The sequence below is a fragment of the Beta vulgaris genome, chromosome 7, assembly GCF_026745355.1.
Source record: "Beta vulgaris subsp. vulgaris cultivar EL10 chromosome 7, EL10.2, whole genome shotgun sequence".
Classification (NCBI taxonomy): Eukaryota; Viridiplantae; Streptophyta; class Magnoliopsida; order Caryophyllales; family Amaranthaceae; genus Beta; species Beta vulgaris.
This window is the reverse complement of record NC_079208.1, coordinates 27,386,058-27,413,157: the sequence shown is the minus strand read 5'-3', so window position 1 is coordinate 27,413,157 and position 27,100 is coordinate 27,386,058. Positions and strand designations below refer to the sequence as shown.

The 27,100-nt window shown below is 34.7% G+C and overlaps 2 protein-coding genes and 1 long non-coding RNA gene across 4 annotated transcripts in view; 1 reads left to right on the top strand and 2 right to left on the bottom strand.

Annotated features, from left to right (window-relative positions):
- Positions 1-4,628: 4,628 nt before the first annotated feature.
- Positions 4,629-7,108, bottom strand: LOC125499372 (uncharacterized). The gene is made up of 2 exons (XR_007276224.2): positions 6,838-7,108; positions 4,629-5,008 (listed from the first exon to the last, which is right to left on the bottom strand). It is a non-coding gene; the product is annotated as an uncharacterized LOC125499372 (long non-coding RNA).
- Positions 4,899-22,841, top strand: LOC104899086 (ABC transporter C family member 14). Of its 2 annotated transcripts, XM_010686219.4 has the most exons (12): positions 4,899-5,035; positions 15,975-18,120; positions 18,599-18,919; positions 19,128-19,214; positions 19,296-19,928; positions 20,088-20,252; positions 20,386-20,680; positions 20,808-21,022; positions 21,130-21,435; positions 21,657-21,720; positions 21,842-22,081; positions 22,165-22,841. In XM_010686219.4, the coding sequence occupies exons 2-12, from the start codon at positions 16,018-16,020 to the stop codon at positions 22,263-22,265; spliced, it is 4,530 nt and encodes a 1,509-aa protein (XP_010684521.1). In that variant the 5' UTR covers positions 4,899-5,035; positions 15,975-16,017; the 3' UTR covers positions 22,266-22,841. The 2 variants fall into 2 exon arrangements, with proteins under 2 accessions (XP_010684521.1, XP_019106392.1); XM_019250847.3 differs by having other exon boundaries at positions 21,842-22,841.
- Positions 22,700-27,100, bottom strand: part of LOC104899084 (ABC transporter C family member 14) — a 19,991-nt gene continuing 15,590 nt past the window's right edge. Inside the window, exons 6-12 of the mRNA XM_010686217.4 lie at positions 26,927-27,091; positions 25,581-25,875; positions 25,243-25,457; positions 24,841-25,146; positions 23,334-23,397; positions 23,003-23,242; positions 22,700-22,902 (exon numbers count right to left, since the gene is read on the bottom strand). Of these exons, the coding sequence (XP_010684519.2) occupies positions 22,802-22,902; positions 23,003-23,242; positions 23,334-23,397; positions 24,841-25,146; positions 25,243-25,457; positions 25,581-25,875; positions 26,927-27,091 (1,386 nt within the window). The 3' untranslated portion in view covers positions 22,700-22,801. The remainder of the gene's footprint in view (positions 22,903-23,002; positions 23,243-23,333; positions 23,398-24,840; positions 25,147-25,242; positions 25,458-25,580; positions 25,876-26,926; positions 27,092-27,100) is intronic.

Below are 27,100 nucleotides of genomic sequence, written 5' to 3'. Positions count from 1 at the left end.
ACAATGCTATAATAGAAACTTTAGTTCTTCATTTTACGCCGTCGTAATGTTGGCAGAAAATGGGCTTTTAAATTCTTCAATTTTGCTTATGATTTTCATATTTTCTTCCAATTTTCCCAGAAGTTGAATTTAAAGAATGAATTAGACAATGTCATGAACACCATGATGGGGAGGTGAACAACGCCAGCGAAATGACAGCGACACCGATGAAGTCGCTATGCCGTGAAACCACACTACATAGAGAGAGAGCGTGGAGGAAGAGGTAGATAAAGTGAACTGTGTTATAAACTCATAAGTCATAACCTATATCTCTCTCCTCTTATTTACTTAAAATCTTGAACAAATATGTGTTATGCACTAGATCCTATAGTTTTTTTTTTTAATGGAACAATGTTTTAGTGGATAGTTATATATACTCATATATTCATACAACACCAAATCCCCTTTAAACTTAGAATTATTGTTGTCTTTGTATATTATGATATACATATTTATGAATATTATTATTATTGTTTTTTGTATATTATGATAAATTTATGTATATATATATTTTTTTGTATATTATGATGAATTTCATGAGTTGAATTGTTCTATATTATTTAAGATTGTTTTACATATAAATCAATACTATTCATCAAAATCTCAAACTAATCACAAACGGATTATAGGTACGAGAGATCATTATTGCTAAAAAAATCATGATATATACAAAGAAATAATCGAAACATTTATTATTGTAATCAAATTGTATTATTTATGGTTAATACTAGATGTAATTACGCAACTAATTTAATACCAATAACGATTTCGCACGCATCGCGTGCATATAAGACTAGTACATCAATAAATGAGTGCATGCACTATTAAAAAGTCACATTTAGATTTCTCTAAGAATAGAAGTTTTGTGAATAGTGGCAGAAAAAGTGGGTGCCAGCGACAACCTCAACACCTCAACTTTAATTCTTTTTGGAAAATTAAGGTAAATTTTGCTATATTTTTTAGAAATAGGTAAGAATACTAAAAGACTCCTCCTAATATTTTAAATTTTTTTTCCTTATTTTCCCATAAAAAATTGGAAAAATTAATACCAATGGTCCAAACTATTGCTCATATTCTATAAACAGACCGAACTTTTGAAAATCCAGAAACATACCCAACTTTACACCCCATATGCCACAAATGGACCTTGTGACCGGTTTACATGTTACTTCAAGTAAATTTTTGTCATGTGACTTCCTTTTCCATTTTTATTATTTTTTCCTTTTTCTTTTATTTTCTGATTTTAAAAAAAATCTTTACCTCTTTTGTTTTTTTTTTTTTCAATTACTTTCTCTCTCCTCACTCACACCACCACCCACAAGTCCACAACCACCGAATTATCACCACCATCCACCACCGTCTTCTCTCGCTCCATCACCTTCCACCTCCATCATGAACTTACCAATTTCTCCCTCCTCCATTACGCAACCTCCAAGACCCACCCCCACCCACGAAAAACCCCACCACCGAAAACACCAACCCCCGCCCATGAAACCCTAACCAACCCCCTCCCCCGAAAACCACCACTAAACCCCGACCAACCCCCCTCCCCCGAAATCCCCGACCCGCGAAACCCCAACCCCCACCCTCGAAATCACCCACGAAACCCTAATCCCCACCCTGGAGAACCACCATTAAACCCCCAGCACACCCCCGAAACCACCATTAAACCCCCCGCCCATACCCGAAATCGCCAGTTGTGAAGGGGGTTCTTGATGATGATGATGGTGGGTCTGGTGGGTTTGGTGATGAACTGATGATGGTGGTTTAGTGCTTAGTTTAATTAGGTGATGAACTAATGAGGGCTAGTTCAATTAGGTGATGAACGGATGATAAACTGATAATAAACACTATGATGATAAACTAACCACCAAATGAACTGATGATAAACTGATGATGAACTGTATGATGATGATGGCTGATGGTGGGTAGTTTAATTAGGATTTTTTTTTCAAATAAAAGATTGTGCTTAATAATAAAAAATTAAGCTAACAAGAAATTAAAGTAATTAATAAATAATTAAAGAGGTCAACACTTACGAATAATGGCATTTTAGCTGAATTTTAAAAAATTAAAACTGTTAAATTTATTTTTCGAAAAATCAGAAAATAAAAGAAAAAACAATAAAAAGAATTACAGATTTTTAAAAAAAAATCAGAAAATAAAAGAAAAAGGAAAAAACAATAAAAAATTAAAAAAATAGCCACATGATCATCACGCGACTGAAGTTACCTATACCAGCAGGTAAACCGGTCATAGGGTCCATTTATGGAAGATGAGGTGCAAAGTTCGGATGTTTTTTGATTTTCGATAGTTTGGTCCGTTTATAAAATACGAGTAATAGTTTAGACCATTGGCGTTAATTTTTCCTAAAAATTTTCTAATTCTGCCCTTGTGAATTTGAGTTTGGTTGTTTGGCTACATATCAATATATCACTACAACATTACGATAGTAAAAGATATTTCAGCAAGTAGCTAGCAACAATAAACTAAAATCCAAAAAGACCTTTCCTCAACAACTCCTACCAAACTTTGTAATAATGTTCAACTAAGCAAGCATATGCTTGTTTGTGAAAAATAGATCACGAGCCGACTCCAAAATCAAACCTGATTTTGTACGTCATTAAGATTTTCTCTAATTTCTCAACGTTAGAATGATCTTATTCATGCACCCAAACCCAATAAGAAACTTTTTGGTAGTGTCGAAATCCAACGCAATTGTTTCTGGCATACACAAGGTTGTAATTAAAGAGTAATAATATAGCTGAGATTCAATCCCAAATTTAAGTATCACCATTTAAAGCTTTATAAGATAAAATAGACGACATTCATATATAAATATTAGGTTTATTTTTGCATTAGTATTACTAAATTGTATAAAAAAAAGTATACTACTACGTTCCAAAAAGATCTAAATATTTATTGGAACATGTAGTTTTCAAAGACAAGTTGTTTTGTGGTTGTCAAATATTATAGGTTTTTTCTACATTATACCCTTATATTTTTTTTTTCAGTTTCTACATTTTACTATAAGCTTTTTAAAATTTCATACCGTATCCTTGACTTTCATTTTTAATGCACAATGGCCCTACCACTATTTATATGTAGTTAATTTCGTTTATTTTTTAAATTTAGTGAAACTAATTTAACTTATACATATTTTAAATCCTGGAGGAAATATTTACAAATTAGATTAGTTCCACTAGATTGTAAAAATTAAACCAAATTAATGAAGTATAATTAGTGGTATTGTTCACTAAAAAGTAAGTTTCAGGGTATCATGTGGAAAGTTTGGGGTATAATTTAGAAACTAAGGAAAACACAAGGGTACAAAATAGAAAGACACCAATGTTGTATTATTAAAAAGTAGAAGTGATAAGAGTTGGTGGATATTTTTCATATAAAAAGAAGGAAACTTGGGTAAATTTTCGTTAATACAAAAAAAGTGTGGGCCAAAAGAATTTTAGAAAACAAATATAATAATAGTAGGTCCAGGATAGTGATGACCATTAGTGTGCGTTGGGCGGGCCTAGCTGTCGGCCATAACCAGCTGGGCTGAGATATTACGGCCCAGGATCAGACCGTAAAATTCATGGTTTGGGCGGGCTGGTCCGCGAGCTAAAAATCTTGGCCCACACCGGTCTGTTACCGGTTTTCACTGTTTGGAAAGCGGTTCTGGCGGTTCGTGGATCTTGTGGGCTGGCAGGTCGGCATGATAAATTTTTTTCAAAATGATATAATCATTGAAATTATTCATTATTGTTACTTAAAATCTTTAAAATGAATTAAAATATATACAATTATTAATATTAATGAATAATTTCATTATTTTTAAATTTGATTGAATTACAATATATGTAATTTGAGTAAAATATATATAATTTGATTAAAAAAATATATAATTTTGTTCGATATTTACTTGGACTGGGCTCGTCCAGTTCATGGTTGGGCTGGACCGGTTTCGTGGTCCGGACTGAGCGGTTTTAGTAGCGGGTTTTAATGGGTTGGGCTCAAGAAATCTGACCTACGACCCACCCACCAATTTCACGGTTCGAGTTGGGCGGGACCGAACTTTTTGCAGTCCCGGCCCACACAGCCCACGAGGTGAGCTGGGCTGGATGGGCTGGATTGGCCAGCACGGTTGGCCATCTCTAGTCCAGGACAAAAATGGGAGTATTCAAAATAATTTAGAAAAAATAGTGAATTAAGATCCAGAAAAGGAAGCTTTCTATCCTATTCAGCGAAAAACGGAGATACTTATGACGTAACAGACAATTTGGTGTTTCATAACAAAGTGTTAGATAAAACTACTATAAAACGACTTATCTATATAAATATATTAAAAGACGTGTCTAAACAAGAAATTTTGTCAAGTGGCGCTTCCTTTAGGGAGTTTTAGTTCATGTAATTCATGTACAATAAAAAAATAGAAATTGCATAGTATTTGATTTGATCTCATGACATTAAGTTCATAATTAAAGTTTTAACCATTACTAGACCAAGTTGTATTTAGTGGTATCAGTTTAAAATTCAATATTATTAAATGAAATTTTTTCTTATTCGAAATATAATCTAAACCTAATAACTAGTTATATAAAGAAAAATGTTCAAACTATTATAATTTATAAGATGGACATACATAGTATTAATATTACTACTATAAGCCCTCAACTACACGACTTTATCCTGGTGCGTAAACAAAATGCTAGGAGAGTGTGACGAATCTCATTTAATAATTAATATAAATCTAGAAGCTCCAAATTCCTATTTCTGACACTACTCCCTTCTTAGTGTTTTTTATATGCATCATTCCTATTTCTGAAACCACTTCTGTCTTCTTGCCTTCTTGGTGCTTCTTATATGCATCATTGCTCTTCATTTGTAATTCTCTCATCTTTCTCCACTTCTAAAACTCAACACTTTTCACGAAATCTCAGATGAAGAAGATCCCTTTATCCTTCTCAGCTGCCTGTCACATGCATTAAAAACGAAGAAGGTATGTTTATGCATTATTGATATCTAGTTTAACACACAGTATTACTATTACTACTCATGTGTATGTGCTCTTTCTGTTTTTTTATTTCTTTGGTTTTGTTTTGGTGAGGTAAGAGAAGAAGATGACATTGAAACACTAGCCTTAATTTTCTACTTTAGGTTTTTTTAATATTTTTGTTAGTTTGTAATTTTAAATGAGGAATATTAAAAAATGTTTTACTTCTGATTCAAATTATCTTAGTTGATAAATTTTTTACGAGTGGTATTATACTAAAATTTAAACTTACTTCCTCCGTCCACATTGATAACTTATGTTCAGAAAATTAATAAAGGATTTCCTTTTTCCTATTTTTCTCAAGTTTTCTACCCCAGGATCACTATTGAAAACAAATAATTATGACATGTTAGATAAAAAAAAAAAAACTAAATATTGAGAATTTTAATTACAATTTGACTTGCGTGAACTCGATTCACATTAATAATATTAGTGTACATCAGGCTAAATATATGTATCATTTCTGAATATCATGCAAGAATTTAGTATATTATTTTGAAACTTACTATCTCATGCATAAACTATATCAGTTATAAACAATCCACTATATCATTTAGAAACTCATTGTATCGTTCAGATACTACATTATTTCTACAATCCACAATAGCATTCACACTCACTATATCATATAGAAACTCATCATATCATTCAGACACTTACTATATCATGCAGAAACTACATTATTGAATATATAAAGCACGTGTCACGATACATACTACACAACCTACATGTTAAAATATTAAAAATTAAATCCTTCGCTATATTGCATATAATATATGATTTTCGTTAATAAAATTCTCTATATGGTATATAGGTTCATTATATCTCTATAAAACTCATTATATGAAGTTACTATCAATTACTAACATAATGTGGACCGAATGCATTTAAATTTTTATTTTTAATTACATGCAATGTATACTTTCATTTTCATATTCCTATTCAAAGTAATTAGTCCACCAGATAACAGTCTATTTTTAGTCCCAATAAGGTTAATTCAGTACTGAAATTTGAATTTTGTTGGACCAGTGTATTTTAATAGTCATTATTTATCTATACTAATATATTAAAAGGTGTGCCTAAACAAGAAATAGTGCCATGTGGCGCTCTCCCTAAGGGCGTTTTACTAGTAATTTACAACAATTTTTTTTTTAGAAATTGTATAATATAGGGTTTGATCCCAGGACCTCAAGAACATATATTAAAGTCTTAACCACTCGACCAAATAACATTTAATGTTATCATCTTAAAAGTATAGTATTATTGAATGAAATTTTTCCTTACCCGGGGTAGTCCGGGCCTAATAACTAGTTTATCGTAAAACACAAACAAAATACCTCCGTTGTTCTGATTTACTTGCGATAAGAGGGTGTAGACACTAGACACGATAATTTAGGTGAGGAGAGAGAGAAAAAGGTGACCCGTGTGATAAGGAGAGAAATATTAGAAAGAAAAAAATATCCAAAGAATGTAGTGTGGCAAGTAAATTGAAACAATCCAAAATTGTTATTGTTGCAAGTAAATAAGAATGCAGGAAGTAATTTTTTTTAGAGAGAGAAATTATACTCATCCATCAATCATCATCTATAAGCATTGAGAATATGCTATTATCGAGAACATCAATAAAATAAATTCAACTAGCACATAATCATCTATTATAGAAGGGTATCGCAAATTTTAACATAGTTGTAAACTCAATCATGGCACAAAAAAAATTCTTCAAAAGAGAGAAATACATTGATACTTACCAAGTAAACATGTAAAGAATATGACTCACAATTTACGCAGTCGAATATGAGAATTTATGAGATTCACTTCACTATGTATGCTTAAGATGGATGTTCTTCAATGGAGGAATATAGTTCTAAGCTTGTGCCTACTGTTGCCGACAATACAATGCCGCCATCCAATTCATTCACAAACGCTTTTTCTTTTTTATTCTAAAACTATTAATTTTTAATTTTCTAGTAAAGGGTATTTTATCTTAAAAAATTATATTTTATCTTACAAAGTTTTTTTGTTGGGACTAGGATTAATTTTAAGAAAATATATTATTTGTAACACCCCGATAATTCTCTGTTTTTAGAAATATCTTTACACTATAAAACTTAGAGAATTACCAAAGCATTATCGCCCATGTGATAACGTATCGGCTTATTCAGAATTTTGCAGCGGAAAACAATTAACTAAATTTTAACTTTATTAAAACTCAATAAATAAATAAACAAGTGTTTAGAACTTAAACAATCTAATTTAATCAACTCAAACAACCTTAATAAAATATGTTCCTAATAATGCATAAAGTAAACTATACTAGTTACACATTTTCTGCATTCCAGATTCCCAATGATGCACATCTGCGAACCTGTAATGTCAATGCTATACTGAATCTGCTCACCATAAAGGATCATAACAGTCAATAAGGCAAAGCCATGATCACACACACAAACAAAACACGTAATCAGCAAAACTGAGTACTACATACTACTTCCTCCGTGTTTTTATTCTTGCTACATAGAGAAAGTGGGGGGTTTTTAAGAAAGGTAGAGAGAGAAAGTAGGGGACCACCACTTTTTGAATAAAAAATCATTTGTTAAGGAAAAAATATGAGTATTTTAAAAGAGACGGTGGGGGACCACCAACTTTTTAATAGTATTTTAAGATTATTATGGTGAGAAGGAATCCATTTATGATATGTAGCATCTATTATGACATTTCCATTTAAGGGAAATGTAGCATCTATAAAAAAACGGAGGAAGTAAAACATAAGCATTCCTAACATGATACTAAATAATAACGTGCAGGGACAAATAATAGTATAATCATACAACGTTCTGCAAACAACTCTTACCGAACTAGACTCTAAACATCTTTTTATTACTTTAATTGGAATAGTTATTGGAACGAGTTGACTTATCTACTAATGCCTTCATTAAGAAGACGAAATGCGGGAGCTACCACGTATTCCAGAAATGACCTGCGATATCGAGGAACCTTTGAAATAAAAGAGGGATGGTGATTGGTGATCAATCCATTCCTAGAAAAGCCATGGGCTACCACCATATACTCCAACCCTTAATGTCCAACTCTAGACGTGCACCGGTCTAAAGTGATCACACTTGTTATGACTCACATACAAAAATAATAATCACTTGTTCTGCAGCCATGGGTTACACTTTACGTTAATTTCTAATTATCACTTGTTATGACTCACATACAAGCAATACAAAAATAATAATCAGACAGTCACAACTGAACTTCTTTTATCTTAGAATTTAATAAGTGATCACAATTTACAATCCAAGACTTACTTTCTTTTAATCTTAACTTTCTTATTTGTTGAACCTAGCCAACAATAATCTTACCTTTATATAGGCATACTTCCAACTTACCAAATAAGGCCCACAATCCTCATAGGATAATAAAATAATACTCCCTCTGTTTTTTTTTATCATTCCTACTTTTCTGTGCGCGTCTTCCAATGCACGTTTTAAAACTTAAATATCTTTCATTATATATTAGTAAAAATTATAACGATTGAATATTAATAAAGTACTAATTGAGACGAATCAAACAAGACCCCACATGACTATGTTTTTTCTTATAAATTGAGAACATTTGAGAAGATTCTCTCTATGCATGAATAGTGTCAAGATTCCAAATGAGAAAGATAAAAAAAAACAGAGGGAGTACTTGACAGGAATACATGAATAACATGATTCAATTCTCTATAACGTATATCAATTCCTCATATGAATTAATAAATAAACTTTCTTTTCATGCTTGTATCAAATAATACATACAAACATGGAATCCAATACTCATAATAAATCTCAATTCACATGCTGCACACGGGCATAAAACATGTAACAACCAAATACTGGAAATCATATATATATGAACATAAAAAGTTCCTATACATGATACTAAAAATCTCTTAAACATGATACTAATCACATAGCACGCAATTATGTACGTACCTCGTGTAAACTAGCCTGTAGGCCACTTTTAATCCTTTAAAAGTCCTCTACGAGATATTCTCCGCCTAGAAATCAATATAGTCGAAATTAATAACCTTAACTAAAAATTACAGCAGCCTTAGAGTACTTAAAACCCCCTTTAAATACGTTTAAAAGTTGATTTTAATATCAAAAATTGAATTATTTTTAATTCTTAGCATAATACTACCATACTAGTAATTAAAACTCTTAAAAACTCTATAAATAAACCCTTTCTGAAATTACAGCAATTTTAAAAAATCAATAAACCTTCTTTAAACATATATAAACATGTTTAAAATCATAATCTAAATCAATCTCATAGTATCTAATATGCTACTATGATTTTATAGTAATTAAAACCCTAAAAGTTCATGCTTTCATGATTAAAAACTAAAATATAATCATCATAACAAATCTGAAATTTTCTTATAATATAAAATATATAAAAATCAAGATTACTTATTAAAACAGTAAATTAAAACCAATAATCATAATTAAAATTAAAAGAAAGCATAAAAATATAGTCTTTAATGGAATACTTGAGGAAGAAGAAAAGAAAAAGGGAGAAAAAGAGTAAAATACCGAAATCACGAGTGAAATATGGCAGCAAAATGCGAAACTTGCATAGGCCATAACTAATAGAATAAGAATCGGAATTGAGTGATTCTTGATCCTAAATTCAATAACGTTTCGAGATCTACAACTTCCAAGAAGGAAGTTTTCGATAAAAATAAACGGAACTATAAGAAATATGGCCAATTAGATTCGGGTGAGAGAAAAAAACGAGTGAAGGGAGGGAAAGAAAACCATGAGAAGAAAGAGAGTAAAGAGGCCGAAATTATTGAGTGTGAGGAGAGAGAAAATAATCTTTGTGTGAAATAAAATAATTGGGTATTGGGATATTTATAAAGGGCTCCCTTTTTGGGCTTAGGAAAAGGAGATAAGGCTTAATGAAAATTGATGATGAATAGGATAACAAATTAGAACTTTAATCATCAATATGACTCATTTTCCTTATCCTTTTAGGATTTTGGGTTCCTCAAGTCCATTAGACTTCTTTTCCAATATAAATTAGTATTTAAATTTTTTATCAAAGCATGCTTAATTAAAATATTCTCGACTTTATTAAGTCATGAAAATAATTTCATTTGACTTTTAGAATAGTCAACCTTTTAAAATAGTCAAATCATTTCAAAACTAATTTGGGTTTAAATGTAAATATATAAATACTTAAATGTATTTATAAAATCCTTTAAAATTATGGGGGATAACATTATTCTTATCTAACACCCCGAGGACACCAGTTAGCATTTGCCTTTACAATATGAGAACATTTAAATGGACCAAGTGAGCCAATTTCGTGGTATAAGGGAGGGCGAAAGAGTGATAAGTATTTATTGTAACCGTAAAAGTTGGAAAAAGGTTGATGAATGAGTTAGGATTTTCTGAGTGTACATGCTCGAAATTTTATCCTCTAGCATTGATGCGGCGACTCATAAAAAGGTTGGGTTAAGCAAAAAACTATTAATGGAGAAATAAGTTTATTTCAACAAAAACAAATAGGTTGGACAAAAATTAGTTGAAAAGATTAGAGCCTTATGTTCATGTCTGTGATAAACAATAAAGTATTGTTAAATATTAATTTTACTATATATATATGTTGATAAAGTTATAATCTTTGACACCAAACAAGAGCGGATCGTTCAAGGGGGCCTATCCAACTCTTGGCCCGCCCCCATCAACAGAAATCCGTTAAGTGTTAAATGTACAAAATTTCAAAAGGAAAAGTTCATAGGACTCTTGGTATTTGTTTCTTTCTATATTTTTTAGTTGCAACATTTTCTTTTTTTAATAAAATGTAATATAAAATTACTAAAAACATGAATAGCTCCACCAATACAACCTATAGCCCATAGCAAGACAAGCCCGTGCTATTGCTAAACAACCTCAACTAGACAACCTCATCTAATATAAGAAACAACTAAATTCTTAAACCATTCTACTTCGTCCCTTTTCTATTGATCAGTTATACATTTTCTAGTTCTACATCATAATCACCTGTTGAATCTCTTTAATAACCTTTTAAGGGAAAGGAACAACCGGTTGCCATAGTGAGTGATTCTTGGCTTTCCAAATGGAATAAGTCACAGCAGCAAGAGCAGCATAAGCTACCTTCTGTTGCTTCTTCTTCTTGAACTTTCTCCCCCATTTTTTTTCCAAGCAGTGTAGACATTCTCATCAAGGCTTACTTTGATCTTCAACCAGCTCATTATAGTAGAGCAGATTTGTCTACTATAGTAACATCTGAAAAAAATAAGTACAAGCACTCATCATGACCATTCTCATATAGGAGACACTAAGTATCTTGGCAAATGCCAGCAGGAGCAAGCACACTTCTTGTCTTGAGCTTCCCAAGCATGACTAGACAAGCAATGAAAGAATGCTTGTGTATATTACCAGAGTTCATACCCTACAATGTCAACCAACCTTCTCAAATTGTCCTTTCAGCCATAAGTAACCGTCTTTTGTAGAATATGACTTAGTTCCATCTCTCCAGTTGTTGTTTACATCATATGTAGCTCTAAACATTTTTTTGACTTTACACACAGTCTTCCATACCCAACTTGCACTACTAGCGGCTTGATATCCCCACCAATATCTGTCTTGAATGTACACATTATGCACCCACTGTATCCATAGTACTATAGTAGGTCTTCTCTTTGTGAGATTTTCCTCATATACTTTCCAATGGCAGAAATATTCTAAGTAATACAATCTCTAATACTAAGCCACCATTCTCCTTAGAAAAACACACTTTACTCCAAGCAACCAGAGGAGGCTTACCTAGAAAAACTTTACCCTCCCAAAGATAGGATCTGCAAATTTGGATAATTCTATGCATTACACCTTATGGGATTATGACAACCTTAGCCCAGTAGGTATGAAGGTTTAGCACCACATAATTCACCAACACTACTCTAGCAACATAGGATAAGTACCTATAACTCCAACATATTATCCTTTTCAACATTTTATCAACAATGACATCATAATCAGCCTTTGATAACCTCTTAGAAGTGATTGGAAAACCTAGGTATATATCTGAATGAGAATGCTCCTCTTTGAAATCCTGTCATCTGCATAATTATCTCCTGAACTTGCAAGTCAACATTACCAAAGTATATTACTGATTGAACCTTTAATAAAGGCTTGGAAAGCTTTCCTCATAAGCAATGTAGAAGCTACATCTCCTTTACGGAACAACATGACATCATGTGAAAAAATCAGATGAGACATACCCTAAGGAAGCACATCTGTAGTGAAAAGTGAACCCTTTCTTTGTGCTCATTTTCTTCAAGATTCTGTGAAGTATTCCATGGCTATAACAAACAGCAAGGGGGGATTGGATCCCCTTGCCTTAACCCTATTTTACCATTGAAAAACCCACATAAACTGCAATGTTCAAAGAAAAGTCGGGAGTTGTCACACACACCATTATCCAATTAATGAACTGAGATGGGAAGTTCATTTTAGTCAACATCTCATGAAGAAAGTCCCAGCATACTGAATCATTTGCTTTTCTAAGATCCACCTTAGATGGTGCATCTTGATGGTTGTGACTTTCTTTTATATTGCTTTAACATATCTTGCAAATGAATATGTTACGCATTATAACTCTAGTTTCTACAAAAGCACTTTGGACCGGATCTATAACTCTAGGCAGAATTTTCTTCAATCTATTGCTAAGAATCTTTGAAATTATCTTATATAGCACTTTATAATAAGCAATCGGGTTGAACTGACTTAAATCCTCTGACTGATCACACTTTGGCATTAAACAAAGAGTTGTGGCAGTTATATGCTTTAGCAATTTACCAGTTTGGAAGAATTCCAACACAACAACTACAATTTATTCTCCAATGTATGGCCAAGCATGCTTATAAAAGCCACTTGTATACCCATCAATCCCATGGGCCTTATTCTTATCAATGTCAAACAATGCACACTTAATATCTTCACTAGTAAACTCTGCACACAACACATTCTGCTGCTGTGTGCTGAAACACACCCTAATTCACAATGTGTTGACAAACATGATCCATCTCTATCTGAGTTGTACCAAGAAGTTGCTCATAATACTGCAGGAAAGCCCGCTCAAAACCCACAACATCATCTACCCACTCACCATACATGTTTTTTAGTCTATAAATGGGACTATGAGCCCTCTTTTTCTTCAAATAGCATGGAAGTAAGCTGAGTTAGAGTCACCAAAATGAATCCAATTTTCTTTTAGTTTTTGTTTCCAAAAACTTGTTCTACCTTCATTCAACTCCCCATATTTCCTTTTGATCTCCTTTCTTGCATATAAAGTTCATGGCTGCTAGGATTGTCATGAATCTGCTTTTGAATCATATGCATCCTTTTGAAAGCTACCTCAGTTTCCTTCTCAATGTCAGCATACTTATTCTTGTCCAAATTTTTAAGCACAGGCTTCAGATTTTTCAATTTCATCAACAATTTTATACATTTTAACTCCCTGAACAACTTGATTCCAAACATTCTGAACAATGCTATCAAACTCCCCAACCTTTGCCCACATGTTGAAATATCTAAATGGCTTAGGCTTTGAAACTATCTGAGCGTCCATATTCACTACACAAGGACAGTGATCAAAGACGCTCTCAGTGAAGAAAATCACCTTAGAATCAGGTCATGTATGACTCCAGTGCACATTGACAGAGATTTTGTCAGTTATGGAAATAACTTTTCATTCCCTTCCTGCTTGTTAGACCAAGTGAAAAATGGCCCACTTGCTTCATGCTCCTGAAGATTGCACTCTCTCATACAAGTTCTGAAATTATCAAATTCATCCAGAGTAATTGCTGAACCAATTCTGTCATTCAAATTGAAGATATTATTGAATTCTCTACCAATAATCCAAGCACCTTCAATGCCAGTACTAAGAGTCTTCAATCAGTTCCATAACTCTACTATCTCCTCAGCTCCATTAAACTCATAAATCAAAGGTAAACCAAATGCAGTGTCAATAGCTACATATAACACCTCAAAATGAATCAGTTGAGTTGTACAATGTACCACATTCACCTTGAAAAAGTTATGTTGCCATATTACCCATACTCTACCACAAATGGTGGCTTTGATAAATGGTTACTATGCTCCACTATTCATCAAGCTTAGGGAAAACCTTGCCAAAGTTACAAGGTATAATCCTTATCTCTAGGAGACCAAATAGTCCACATTTCTGACTACTCAGGAAGCATTTGAGATCATTATGTTTGACAGGACTATTTAGTACCCTAGTGTTCCAAAACCTAAATCTATCTATTTGTAGGAATCACTTCCTCCCTCCTATGAGGCATTATAGCCCCCATCTTCTCATACACTGCATTATTTGCTTAATCATTGATTCCTTGCTCTTTGTGCAACATACCAATCTCATTCCCAGCCATAGGCTCCTCAGCTTCTTCTGTTTCACCCTCTTTCTGTCCTTCTGCTATAGGTGCCAACACCTGCACTGACAGTTGCTGCATAGGTCGATAGGCTTCCTTTGAACCTGTTGCAACTGACCAACTTTGGAACCCATTGCTTTACATGTTTAATCTTCCTTTTTTCCACCTCAAACCTTTACTGTCTGCACTCTTCCATGGTATGTCACACACCCTTATAATTTGAACATGTAATGGGCTTACATTCATGCACAACCTTCTGAACTTGTAGGTTGTCACACTCATCATAAAATGTAATCTCATTGGGAATGTCTTGATCCATGTTTATCTTAACAAGAACCATGGCAAATTCCATGATATCATTTTGAGCAGTGGCTCTGTGTGTTCTTATTGGCTTTCCAATGAGTGCTGCCAATTTGTTTAGTGAATTCTGTTCCCAAAATTTCAATGGTAACCCAAGGAACTTAATCCAAGTAGGAACCACTTGAACATCTATAGCCTTAAGATCCAACCCAGGTGACCAGTTCTTGATAATTACAAGTAGTCTATCATAGAAGATAGGCCCAGCATCCATGGTTTTATTGTTTGCATCCATGCTACTGAATCTAACCATGAACACCCCTGACTCCAGCATAGCTACTTATACTACCTCAAACTTCTTCCAGACCCTCCTAATAAAGCCATCACGTTTTCCCATTATAACTATCCGGTGGACCATATGATAGGGACATGAGAGGGTAAAAAGAGGAAAAAAAAATTCCAAATAAGGAATAAAGTAAAAGAGGGAAGATCTTTTGGAAATGCAACGGAAAGAGGGAAGATCTTTAGGAAACGGAGGGAGTAGAATAGAAAAAATAGGAAGTGTACCTGAGATGATGAGAGAAAAGGAACGATCGAGAAGATAAATTAATGGAGGTGAAGTGAGAATTGGAATATCAATATTGTAATGCGGATTGAGCTAGATGACTAAAGGAAAGCGAAGAGACGTGGGGCAGTTAAGAAAAATAATTTTCTAGAAAATATTTTTCTTTTTGGGGAGAATAAAAGATTTAAGAAAAACAATAAATAGCTACCAAAGCGGTAGGCCGGAAATAGAATAACCATGACATGTCACGTAGGATAGTCGTTCTGGGGAAAAAACTTAGTAGTGTTTTTTCTTTTAGTATACAGTAATAGGTAGATGTGATTTCTTTTTGTATGTGTCTGTATGTAATATATGCTGAGCATATGTAAATATTCTTCCATTATGCTAGCATTTTAATTAAACTTGATACACATTTTTGTACTAAAATAAATCAAAGTTCTTACTAGTAGTGTTTTGTAAATATAGGACTAATATATTAGATTATGCATGTATTTCTGTATGTTCTGATTGTTCTCTATAAAGCTGAATGATTTTTCCCTTGGATATGGCAGGAAGTTGAAGCCAGAATAATCAAAACAAGCAAAGAATTTGAATATGACATATGATTCTTGGATTACCTCTCTTTCATGTTCAAAACCAATTGCATCAGACCAACTTTCATCTTCACATATATATGAATGGGCCAAATTCATTTTCCTTTCCCCATGTCCTCAAAGAGCCCTGCTTTGTTTCATTGATTCCATATTCTTACTCGTAGTCTTTGGTATCTTTCTTAATCGCCTCGTGAGTAAACTCGTCTTGAGGAACTATCATGATCCAAACATAACGAAGACTTTCACAAGACCTAGAAACCGAGTTCAAGTTCCAAATAATATTTGGTACAAACTATCCTTCATTGCAACAATTTTGTTAGTAGTTGTTCATTCACTAATTACTATCATAGCCTTCAATAATACAAACAATGCGTTACAATGGAGGATTGTAGAGAGAACATTTGGGATTATTCAAGTGATAACATACATGGTAATTGTAGTCTTGATTTCCCCTAAAAGGTCAGAGGCACCTGAACACCGATTATCCCTCCAAGTATTTTGGATTGTTAGCTTCTTGACCTATGCATTGTTTCTAGTTTCAGGGTTAATACGTTTAATAACCTTAGGAAAAGAAGCCTGGAGTTATGATTTGAGGTTGGAGGATATACTTTCCATGATATCTTTTATACTCTCAATTGTTCTTCTTGTGGTTGGCTTTAGATCAGGGTCGACAGGTGTGATGGTCTTAAGACAAGAGGCTTCCGTAATCAACGATGGAACTTCATTCATTCATCCACTATTAGAGAAAACATATGTAAGTGATTATACAAATGCGTCCTTAGTGTCCAAAGTCTTCTGGTTGTGGATGAACCCATTGCTTAGTAAAGGTTACAAAACGCCTCTTGGTGTTGATGATGTACCATCTCTTTCACCTGAACATGAAGCTGAAAAATTATCTTTGCTCTTTCAATCTAAATGGCCTAAGCCACATGAAAAGTGCCAAAATCCGATTAGAACCACCCTTTTCAGGTGCTTCTGGAAAGAGCTTGCATTCACCGCTTTGTTGTCAATTATTAGAATATGTGCCATGTATATTGGTCCATCTCTAATACACAAATTTATTGATTTCACTTTAAGTGTAAGAAGCTCCTCCTATGAGGGGTACTGCCTGGTCCTCGTTCTCTTGCTTGGAAAAATATTAGAGGTGTTGACTTCACATCATTTCAACTTTAACTCTCAGAAGCTCGGGATGCAAATACGTTCTACCCTCATTACCAATTTGTACAAGAAAGGCCTAAAATTATCATGCTCGGCCAGGCAAAGTCATGGAGTTGGACAGATTGTAAATTACATGAGTGTAGATGCTCAACAACTCTCTGATATGATGTTGCATCTCCATGCTGTTTGGCAAATGCCTCTGCAAGTATGTGTAGCATTAGCTCTACTCTACAACTATATTGGTGCCGCTGTGGTCACTGCCTTGATTGGAACTCTTGGGGTTCTCTTATTTATGTTGTTTTGTATGAAAAGAGAAAGAATTTTTCAATTCAACGTGATGAAGAATCGGGACTCTCGAATGAAGGCTACTAATGAAATGCTTAACTGTATGCGAGTTATCAAGTTTCAAGCATGGGAACGACACTTTAACAAGCGCATCCAATCATTTCGGGAATCAGAATTTAGTTGGTTAGCCAAGTTCTTGTATTCAACTGCCACCAATATGGTAGTTTTGTGGTCCTTACCTTCAGTGGTATCAACCCTCACATTTGGCACCGCTATATTTTTCGGTGTCTCATTCGATGCTGCTACAGTTTTCACAACTACCACACTTTTTAAGATGTTGCAGGAACCAATTAGGACTTTCCCCCAATCTATGATTTCATTTTCACAATCGATTGTTTCACTCAGGAGACTGGACAATTTTATGACAAGTAGAGAATTGATGGAGGATTCAGTGGAGCGAGTGGAGGACAATGGTACTATAGCAGTGGCGATTAAAGATGGGGTTTTTAGTTGGGATGAGGAAGACGGAGAAGAGTTACTAAAAAACATAAATATAAAGATACATAAAGGGAAGCTTGTCTCTGTTGTTGGTATTGTTGGATCAGGGAAGTCCTCTTTACTTGCCTCAATCCTTGGTGAGATGCACAAAATTAAAGGCAAGGTATATATATTCATCTATACATTAGTTGTATGAAGTATAAGATTTAAGCTGTTATAAAATTTATAGCTCTTTTGATAGGTGGTAATAGTAATAAATCTATTATTAATTTTGTCTACCATCCATATCCACTTTAGGTGGTCTTGATGTTAATGAAAATTTATAAAGAGACAGACATCTCAGCTGATAAAGTTTCATCGTCATGGATATTCACCTGAGACTTCATATACAAAATTACACATTTGATTCATTACACTTGTTACAATTATAATTAGCTGCCGAATTCACTGTTATATTACATAATTACTAATTTTTCTAAGATTTCAACTTTATGGTTGATTCAGGATTCAAGTGAGAGCTCAGTGTTAAAGCACCCACCTTCTAAGCATGAAGTAGTTTGGGTTTTGTGGTGCTTTTTTTGTAGGTAAAACTTCCAGTTTTTGATCTTAATGCCTAAGATTTTCTTACTTTTTTCCTGCAGGTAAAAGTTTGTGGCTCTACAGCGTATGTAGCTCAGACGTCTTGGATACAAAATGGAACTATTCAGGATAATATTTTGTTTGGTTTGCCTATCAACCAACACAAGTATAGAAATGTTTTAAGGGTTTGCTGCTTAGAAAAGGATTTGGAAATGATGGAGTTCGGTGATCAGACTGAGATTGGAGAACGTGGCATCAATCTCAGTGGTGGGCAAAAGCAACGTATACAACTTGCTAGAGCTGTCTATCAAGATTGTGATATTTATCTGCTTGATGACATCTTCAGTGCTGTTGATGCTCATACCGGATCAGTTATTTTCAAGGTTTTGAATTCTTTTGACTTGATAGTTATTCTTTCTTTCGTACATTCTTATTTATGTTTCATGTTATGTTGCTCTAAGTTTTTATATTTAAGACGGACAAAAGGTTTATAACGTGGTAGTGGCAAGAATCTTAAGCCATTTAAGGATTTAATTGTGCTCAAAATCAAAAAGTATATGAATTTTGACATGTATCTTTGATCCATTGCAGGAGTGTGTGAGAGGAACTCTTAGGGAGAAAACAGTTATACTTGTAACCCATCAAGTGGACTTTTTGCATAATGCTGATCTTATTTTGGTGAGCCATTCTTTATGTATAATGCATCTTTTACGGATAAATTATGTTTGCTCATAGAAGCAATTTTCATCCCTTGTGCAGGTCATGCGAGATGGCACAATTGTGCAAGGAGGAAAATACGACAATCTTTTAGAATCAGGCACAGAATTTCATACCCTTGTAGCTGCACACGAGACTTATATGGAGCTCATTGAATCAGGCACCACCATGGACCTTTTGAAAGCTTCACCCCGACATAAAAGATCTCCTAAAGTATTGTCAAGTCATGGTGAAGCCAAAAGGGAAAACAACTCTATAATAGATTCGAACACTACAAAGGGTGAATCTAGGCTGATAGGAGAAGAAGAAAGAGAAACTGGAAAAGTCAGTTTGCATGTCTACAAGGTTTACTGCACTGAGGCTTTTGGATGGTGGGGTTTGGCGGCTGGTTTGTTCCTCGCTTTATCATGGCAATCTTCTATAATGGTTGCTGATTACTGGCTAGCTTATGAAACCTCTGAAAAACGTGCATCATCTTTCAATCCTTCTTTCTTTTTAAGTATCTATTCAATTATTACAGCTATATCAATTGGATTAGTTATCTTTCGATCCTTTTTCATCATGTATTTTGGTCTAAAGACCTCCCAGATTTTCTTCACCCAAATTCTTCATAGCATTCTTCATGCTCCCATGTCATTCTTCGACACTACTCCATCAGGAAGGATTTTAAGTCGGGTGAGCTTAAAGATAGTATTCTTTACTTGATGAAATTATTAAAATTATGCAGGGCTTATAACTTTCCTAATTATGATTTTTTTTCCTTGAGTGTCAACTGATATACTATGGAAAACAATGCATATCACACACTTTCATAATCAGAAGTTGTTGCTTCAGGTTTCTAGTGACCAGACCAATGTTGATGTGTTTGTGCCTCTATTTATGAACCTCGCACTTGCCATGTACATGACACTATTAAGCATCATCATTGTCACTTGTCAATATGCTTGGCCAACCGTGTTCCTCTTGATTCCACTAGGGTGGTTAAATATGTGGTATAGGGTAAGCATACTTGCTTCTCCTTAATTAAATTTCTTATATGGTACTTCCTTTCTGAGAAAAGAAAAGATGATTAATGACAGAATAATCTTGGCATACATAATATGTGTTGAGGACATATCGTCGCTCTTTGTAGGATTACTATCTTGCAACATCACGTGAACTAACTCGTCTTGACTCAATCACAAAAGCACCTGTTATCCATCACTTCTCAGAAAGCATTTTGGGCTTTATGACAATCCGTTGTTTTGGAAAGCAAGAAGAATTTATTCGGGAAAATGTGAATCGGGTGAACATAAATCTTCGCATGGACTTCCACAACAACGGGTCAAATGAATGGTTAGGCTTCCGTTTGGAACTTCTTGGGAGCTTGCTTCTTTGCACATCAACACTATTCATGATCCTCCTTCCACGCAACGTCATTAAGCCAGGTTCTCTCTTTTGACTTCAGTAGTTCACTGATAAATTTATCTGTCTTCCCATTAGATATGAATATCATTCCTTTTCTTCATGTATGGCGCATTAAAAAAAGTGTTGATAGTTTTTTGCATGATTCAGAAAATGTTGGTTTTTCACTTTCATACGGGTTGTCCCTCAACTCGGTGTTGTTTTGGGCAATATACATGAGCTGCTTTGTGGAGAATAGAATGGTTTCTGTTGAGAGAATAAAGCAATTGACTAAAATCCCTTCAGAAGTTGCATGGACTTACAATGATCATGTTCCTCCACCAACTTGGCCAGCTCTAGGCAATATTGAGCTACATAACTTGCAGGTGTAAGAACAAAAACACTAAAGTTTTCTATCACATTGTACTATTTGCTATATTGGCTTTGATTCAGCTTGAAGGCCTCTTAGAAAGTGTAAGCTTTTATTTTACAGGTCACATATAGACCTAATGCTCCTCTTGTACTTAAGGGAATAACATTAAGTATTAGAGGTGGAGAAAAAATAGGCGTGGTTGGGAGGACAGGAAGCGGAAAATCAACTTTGATTCAAGTGTTCTTTAGGCTCATCGAGCCCTCTAATGGCAAAATTATTATTGATGATATAGACATATCAATGGTAGGGCTCCATGATCTTAGGTCTCGATTTGGGATCATCCCTCAGGAGCCTGTTCTTTTTGAAGGGACGGTAAGGAGCAACATTGACCCTACTAGCCAGTACTCAGAAGACAAGATCTGGAAGGTAAATTGAAATGATTGAGGCATACTCCCTTCGTTTCTAAGATAAGCTAGCATCTATTTGTTGTATAGAGAAAATATTGGGTGGCCAGATGTGAGGCCATCTTTTAGAAAAAGTTCGAAAGAAAAACATTTGAAAAAAAGGAATTCATAGGACGTTAGGAGTGCGTATTAGAATATATCATCGAAAGTAAGCTAAGCTACTTGATTATATGCTTCATTCAGAGTCTGGAACGATGCCAGCTTAGAGATGTGGTAGCTTCAAAACCCGAAAAACTTGATGCTCCTGGTATGATAGTCTTTTTTTTTTATTCACCACTTGAACTTTGTAACTTCTTAAAATCGTTACACATAAAATTTCTTATTCATCTCATTTAGTTTCCTTTTTTTCCTTTGTTAACCTCTGAAAGTGGTTGATAACGGAGAAAACTGGAGCGTGGGGCAGAGACAACTTCTTTGCTTAGGCCGAGTATTGCTGAAGAAAAGCCAAGTTTTGTTTATGGATGAGGCAACTGCTTCAGTAGACCCTCAAACTGATGCTGTGATTCAAAAGATTATTAGAGAAGACTTTGCAGCTTGTACAATAATAAGCATTGCTCATAGAATACCTACAGTTATGGACTGTGATAGAGTTCTTGTTATTGATGCAGGTATATTATATACTTGCTTCTTTTGGCCTTCATCAGAAACTTACTACAGATATGTTTGCTTATGTTATGTTAATCATGAACAGGCAAAGCAAGGGAATATGATCCCCCATCACATTTACTCGGGCGGCCATCTCTGTTTGGAGCATTGGTTCAAGAGTATTCCAATCGCTCGTCTGGATTCTGATACATCCTATGCTGTTATATGAATCAGATATATAGCTCGTAATTGTTTGGGATATAAAACTTTATTCTTCGGAAGAAATGGTTGGTCATAATTTTGAGATAAGATCTCTTGCTATGATTCATGGAAAATTGACCTGCGTGGAACTGCTATAATAATTAAGTTGGTTCAAACCATCTTGGGGCATGTATTGGGGTTATCTTTTTGGATATTGTGGAGAAGGGATTGAATGAGTGCTGTAGTATGTAGCTAATGCCCAAAAGAGTTGTAGTAGCTAACGTTGTAATAGCTAATTACTGGAAAGTAATAGAACTAGAATATCGAGAAGGGATTGAATAAGTACATTTTTATCCCCTATTCTAAAAAAAAAGCACGAACTACAGAACTATTTAGTGTAATAAATAGTAATCTTCAAGTTCAAAAGCATCAACTCGATGTAATCAAAAACTATAATGCATTCAATTTCAGAGGATGAAGCTTTAGCTTTCCCAATGCATTTGTCAATAAGCATGGCTGCAGTACAAAATCAGTGCTCAAAATTACAGACCAGATGAGCGATTTGCGTATTCCTGTACTAGAGCTCCAAAAAGTGACGGCCTCTCGAGCAATCTTGCTGGTGAATCAAATTCTTTTGCTCTTCCTGTCAATAGAATTGTTTTCGCACATCGAATTTTAATACAGTTTGAGCAAAAGTTATAATACTAAGTCACTCAATTGGTCAAAATGAGCCTAGTATATACCTGCATCTACAACAAGAACTTTATCGCAGTCCATAACTGTCGGTATCCTGTGTGCGATACTGATGATTGTGCAAGCCGCAAAGTCTTCCCTGATTATCTTCTGAATCATGGCATCAGTTTGAGAATCTACAGAAGCAGTTGCTTCATCCATAAACAGCAACCGGCTTTTCTTTAACATCACTCGGCCTAAGCACAAAAGTTGTCTTTGCCCTACACTCCAGTTATCTCCATCATCGGACACTATATTGGCCACATATATAAAAAGAAATTAGTAACTTCCAAGTTTAACATAGTTATTGCAGACGCTATTAATCTAATATGGTGATTATACCAGGAGCTTCCAGTTTTTCGGGTTTGGAAGCTACTACATCCTTAAGCTGGCAGCGTTCCAGGCTCTGTGAAATATGAAACAAAAGTTAATTTGCTAGTTTCTGAGAAGCATCATGTCCAATACCCTTTAACATGGATAGTATAGCCACTAATTTACGAGTCTTCCAGTTGTACTGCCAGGTTTTCAGGTTTTAGTTTCTTTTTTGGGGTGTGTTCGGGGGGGGGGGGGGGGGGATTTTTAGTTTTAACTAGTGACTGTCCGGGGAGATGCCCCGGCTTGTCTTTTCGTAAATTTTTGTCCTGTGAGGAAAAATTCGACATCATAATTTGAAAAATACAAGAAATTGGAGTAAGAGTTTATGGCTCGAATAGTCTATTATCATTACCATTAATGTGTTAGGTATCTAACTACTCGTGTAATCTTTTAATGAGATATTGTTAAAGTTGATGCCTTGAAACTTCGTCAAAATAGGTTTTCGCAGGCCCGCCCGACCGGATCGAGCGGGTACGCCCGATCAGGGGTCCGTCACTAATTATGACCGGGCAGACATCGATCGGGCCTGCGACGTCAGTGGCTTGAGGAATTTGCTCGCTCGATCGGGCGGCTTAGCTTTTACGCGGTTTCAATTTTTCTCGTTTTGAGTTATCTTTTAGGGTTTTGTACAGGGTTCTTTATGTCATAAAAGGGCTTCCTGGTGTTCATTATTTAACACACAACTTTTGAGACACTTTTAGCCTCTAGTATTCTTAAGAGTCCTTGTAATTATTCTCTCTGGTTTTCTCCATTATAGTAAAGAAGTTCTAATTCCCCACCTCTGGATGTAGGTCTAATTTGACTGAACCACGTAAATCCTTATGTTCTTTACTTCTTCATCTTTATTGTTTTATCACCTTTATTATTTCATTGATTTTGTTCCATATAAATGAAAACAGATATAATTACAAGATGTTATTATATGTTATTTTGAAATACTAAATAATGATGTTATGTTGGATCAATGATTAAGCTCCCACTTTTCATTTCATAAGTCACGTGTGGGAACCAAATATTCTGTTTTCCGTGTTTTGTTTTTAATTTCCAAAAGTAAATGAAGACTGAATTTTTTTTTTAAAAAAAAAAAAACGAATAGGCCCCAAGGGGTTTGATAAGTTGAAACTGCTAACTAAAGGTCTATTCTTTATTGTTTTCGCTTTCAGTATTCGGTCAAACATGATTTTTTTTTTTTTTTGATCCATATGAGCCACGAAGGCAGTACAAAGTACAAAGAAGGGGGGAGGGGGGATTCGAACCTGTGACCTATCGTTCACAGCACCTCAATCTTAACCACTAGGCCAAGACATCCTTGGTAACATGATTAGTATAGTAAGGGTAATTTTAAGTTTGATATACAACCTAATGACTTCTAACAGAAATTGACAATGATACCGAACGAACCTTAAAGAGCTCTTATTAGTTGCATTAATCAGTGTTTCTCTTTCAAGTACTGGAGACTTAAGTGAGATATTACCTTCCAGATCTCTTCCTCTGAATATTGACAAATGGGGTCGATGTTGCTCCGAACAGTCCCTTCGAAAAGAACAGGCTCTTGAGGAATGATCCCAAATCGAGACCTAAGATCATGGAGGCCTAAAATTGAAATGTCAATATCATCGATGATAATTTTCCCGGCTGAGGGTTCAACAAGTCTAAAGAACACTTGAATAAGAGTTGATTTTCCACTTCCTGTTCTCCCAACAATGCCTATTTTATCTCCTCCTCTAATGTTTAATGATATTCCCTTCAGTACCAGAGGAGTGTTGGGCCTATATCTGACCTGTTAAACATAATTTACACTCCACGTCAAGCAACACACAAATCATTAGAGATGGTTGAATTTCATTCTGCATGTCAAGTTGTCAACTAGGCTGACCTGCAAGTCCTTAAGCTCGACGTTGCCTTTGGTTGGCCAATTTGGAGGAGGTTGACGGTCCTTGATAGTCCAAGCAGCTTCAGGTTCAATTTCAGTAAACTGTCTTATCCTCTCAACAGAAACCATTCTATTTTCGACAAAGCAACTGGTATACATGGCCCAGAATAGCACGGAATTGAGGGACAGTCCGTATGATAGTGATAAACCAACATTCTCTGAAATACAATGTTAGAGATCAGCTTTGTCCGAATTTTTATTTATATGGACCATAGTTTAGTGATTCTAGAGAAGAAGTGAAAAACTGAAAATATATATATTACTGAAGTTAGAAAATAAACCTGGCTTGATGATACTACTAGGCAACAGGATCATACATAGGGCTGATGCGCACAAGAGTAAGCTCCCGAGCAGTTCCAAACGGAAACCTAACCATTCATTTGATCCATTGTTGTGAAAATCCATACGCAAGTTTGCATTCACCCGATTCACATTTTCTTGAGTAAATCCTTCCTGCTTCCTGAAACAACGTATTGTCATGAAGCCATAAATGCTTTCTGAGAAGTGATGGATAACAGGTGCTTTTGTGATTGAGTCAAGGCGAGTTAATTCACGTGAAGTTGCAAGATAATATGCCTGCAAAACAAGCACATCTCATCAGCAAAGTGTATATGGCTAGTAGAATTTACGCAGACTGAGACAATTTCAGAACTGCTTTAATCAAATTAAATCCTGAAAGAGCAGTTTTCTTTTCACCTACATATGTTAAGGACTTGCACGTCAGCCTAGTTCACGTGCAGAATGAAATTGGTTTTAGAATTTCCTTCATTATATCATGATAAATGACAAACCAAAAACCTTATAAAATTGCTTATCAACAGAACGCGACTAATCAAATTTTAGAAGGCTGAGTTCATCCACCATACACCCGGGTTTACTATGTGCATGGTACATCCAAAGCTATTTTTTGTTCATTTGCTTATTTGGAACTTTTTTTGAAAGGAACTTATTTGAAGCTTTTACAATTGTTGCTCATTTATAGTTTTTCAAATGAGCAATAAAAGAGCCTTGGGTGTACCATGCTCATGGTACACCCTGATATATGATAAAAGTTGTATTTGACCAAGAATACCATATAAGACCTACTATTAGTTAACAATCCTCTGAATTCAATTAAACCAGGAAATGGGAGAGCCCATATCATCTCCCATATGCACATGACAAGGTTTTGTTCATACACTAACCAACCCCTCTGCTCCTTAATATCTTCCATGTTTGGGTTTGGCTAATCACGTCAAAAAAGAATTAACATGATGGCTAGAAAAGAAAAGGTTTACTTGATATAGAAGGGTGAATTTATTTGGGAAATTCCTGTTACGCAAATGTAAAAGATCACACACTTCACCTAGCATTAGATAAGATGTTTGGCCATGGCATTCCAAGAAGATGATCTAGTTGTAAAACTGATGAACCCATAAAATGATTCAGAAAGTGCTCTTGCCTTGATGATACATGATTTCTCCTTATTTCAAGAAGAAATAGAGATCCAGAAATTCCAATTTGGCTCAAAAACCGCATAAAAAGAGAATGTTTCCTACACTTTTGTTTTAATTAAATCTTCGCCCTTCTTTTATTCTTTTTCAAACATAGAAAGTCAGAGAAAGAAAGGAGCGGCCTGTACTCTTACCCTGTACCACAAATTCAGCCAGCCTAGCGGAATCAGGAGGAAGACAGTTGGCCAAGCATACTGGCAAGTGATAATGATGATGCTAAGCAATGTGACGTACATTGCAATTGTAAGATTCAAAACAAAAGGTACCAACACATCAACATTGGTCTGATCACTAGATGCCTGAAAGCA

Coding starts and splice junctions, on each gene's coding strand:
- LOC104899086 (XM_019250847.3), top strand. CDS start 16,018: ATGACATATGATTCTTGGATTACCTCTCTTTCATGTTCAAAACCAATT. Junction 20,253..20,385: donor GGTTAAATATGTGGTATAGG/GTAAGCATACTT, acceptor CGCTCTTTGTAG/GATTACTATCTTGCAACATC. Junction 21,023..21,129: donor TTGAGCTACATAACTTGCAG/GTGTAAGAACAA, acceptor TTTATTTTACAG/GTCACATATAGACCTAATGC.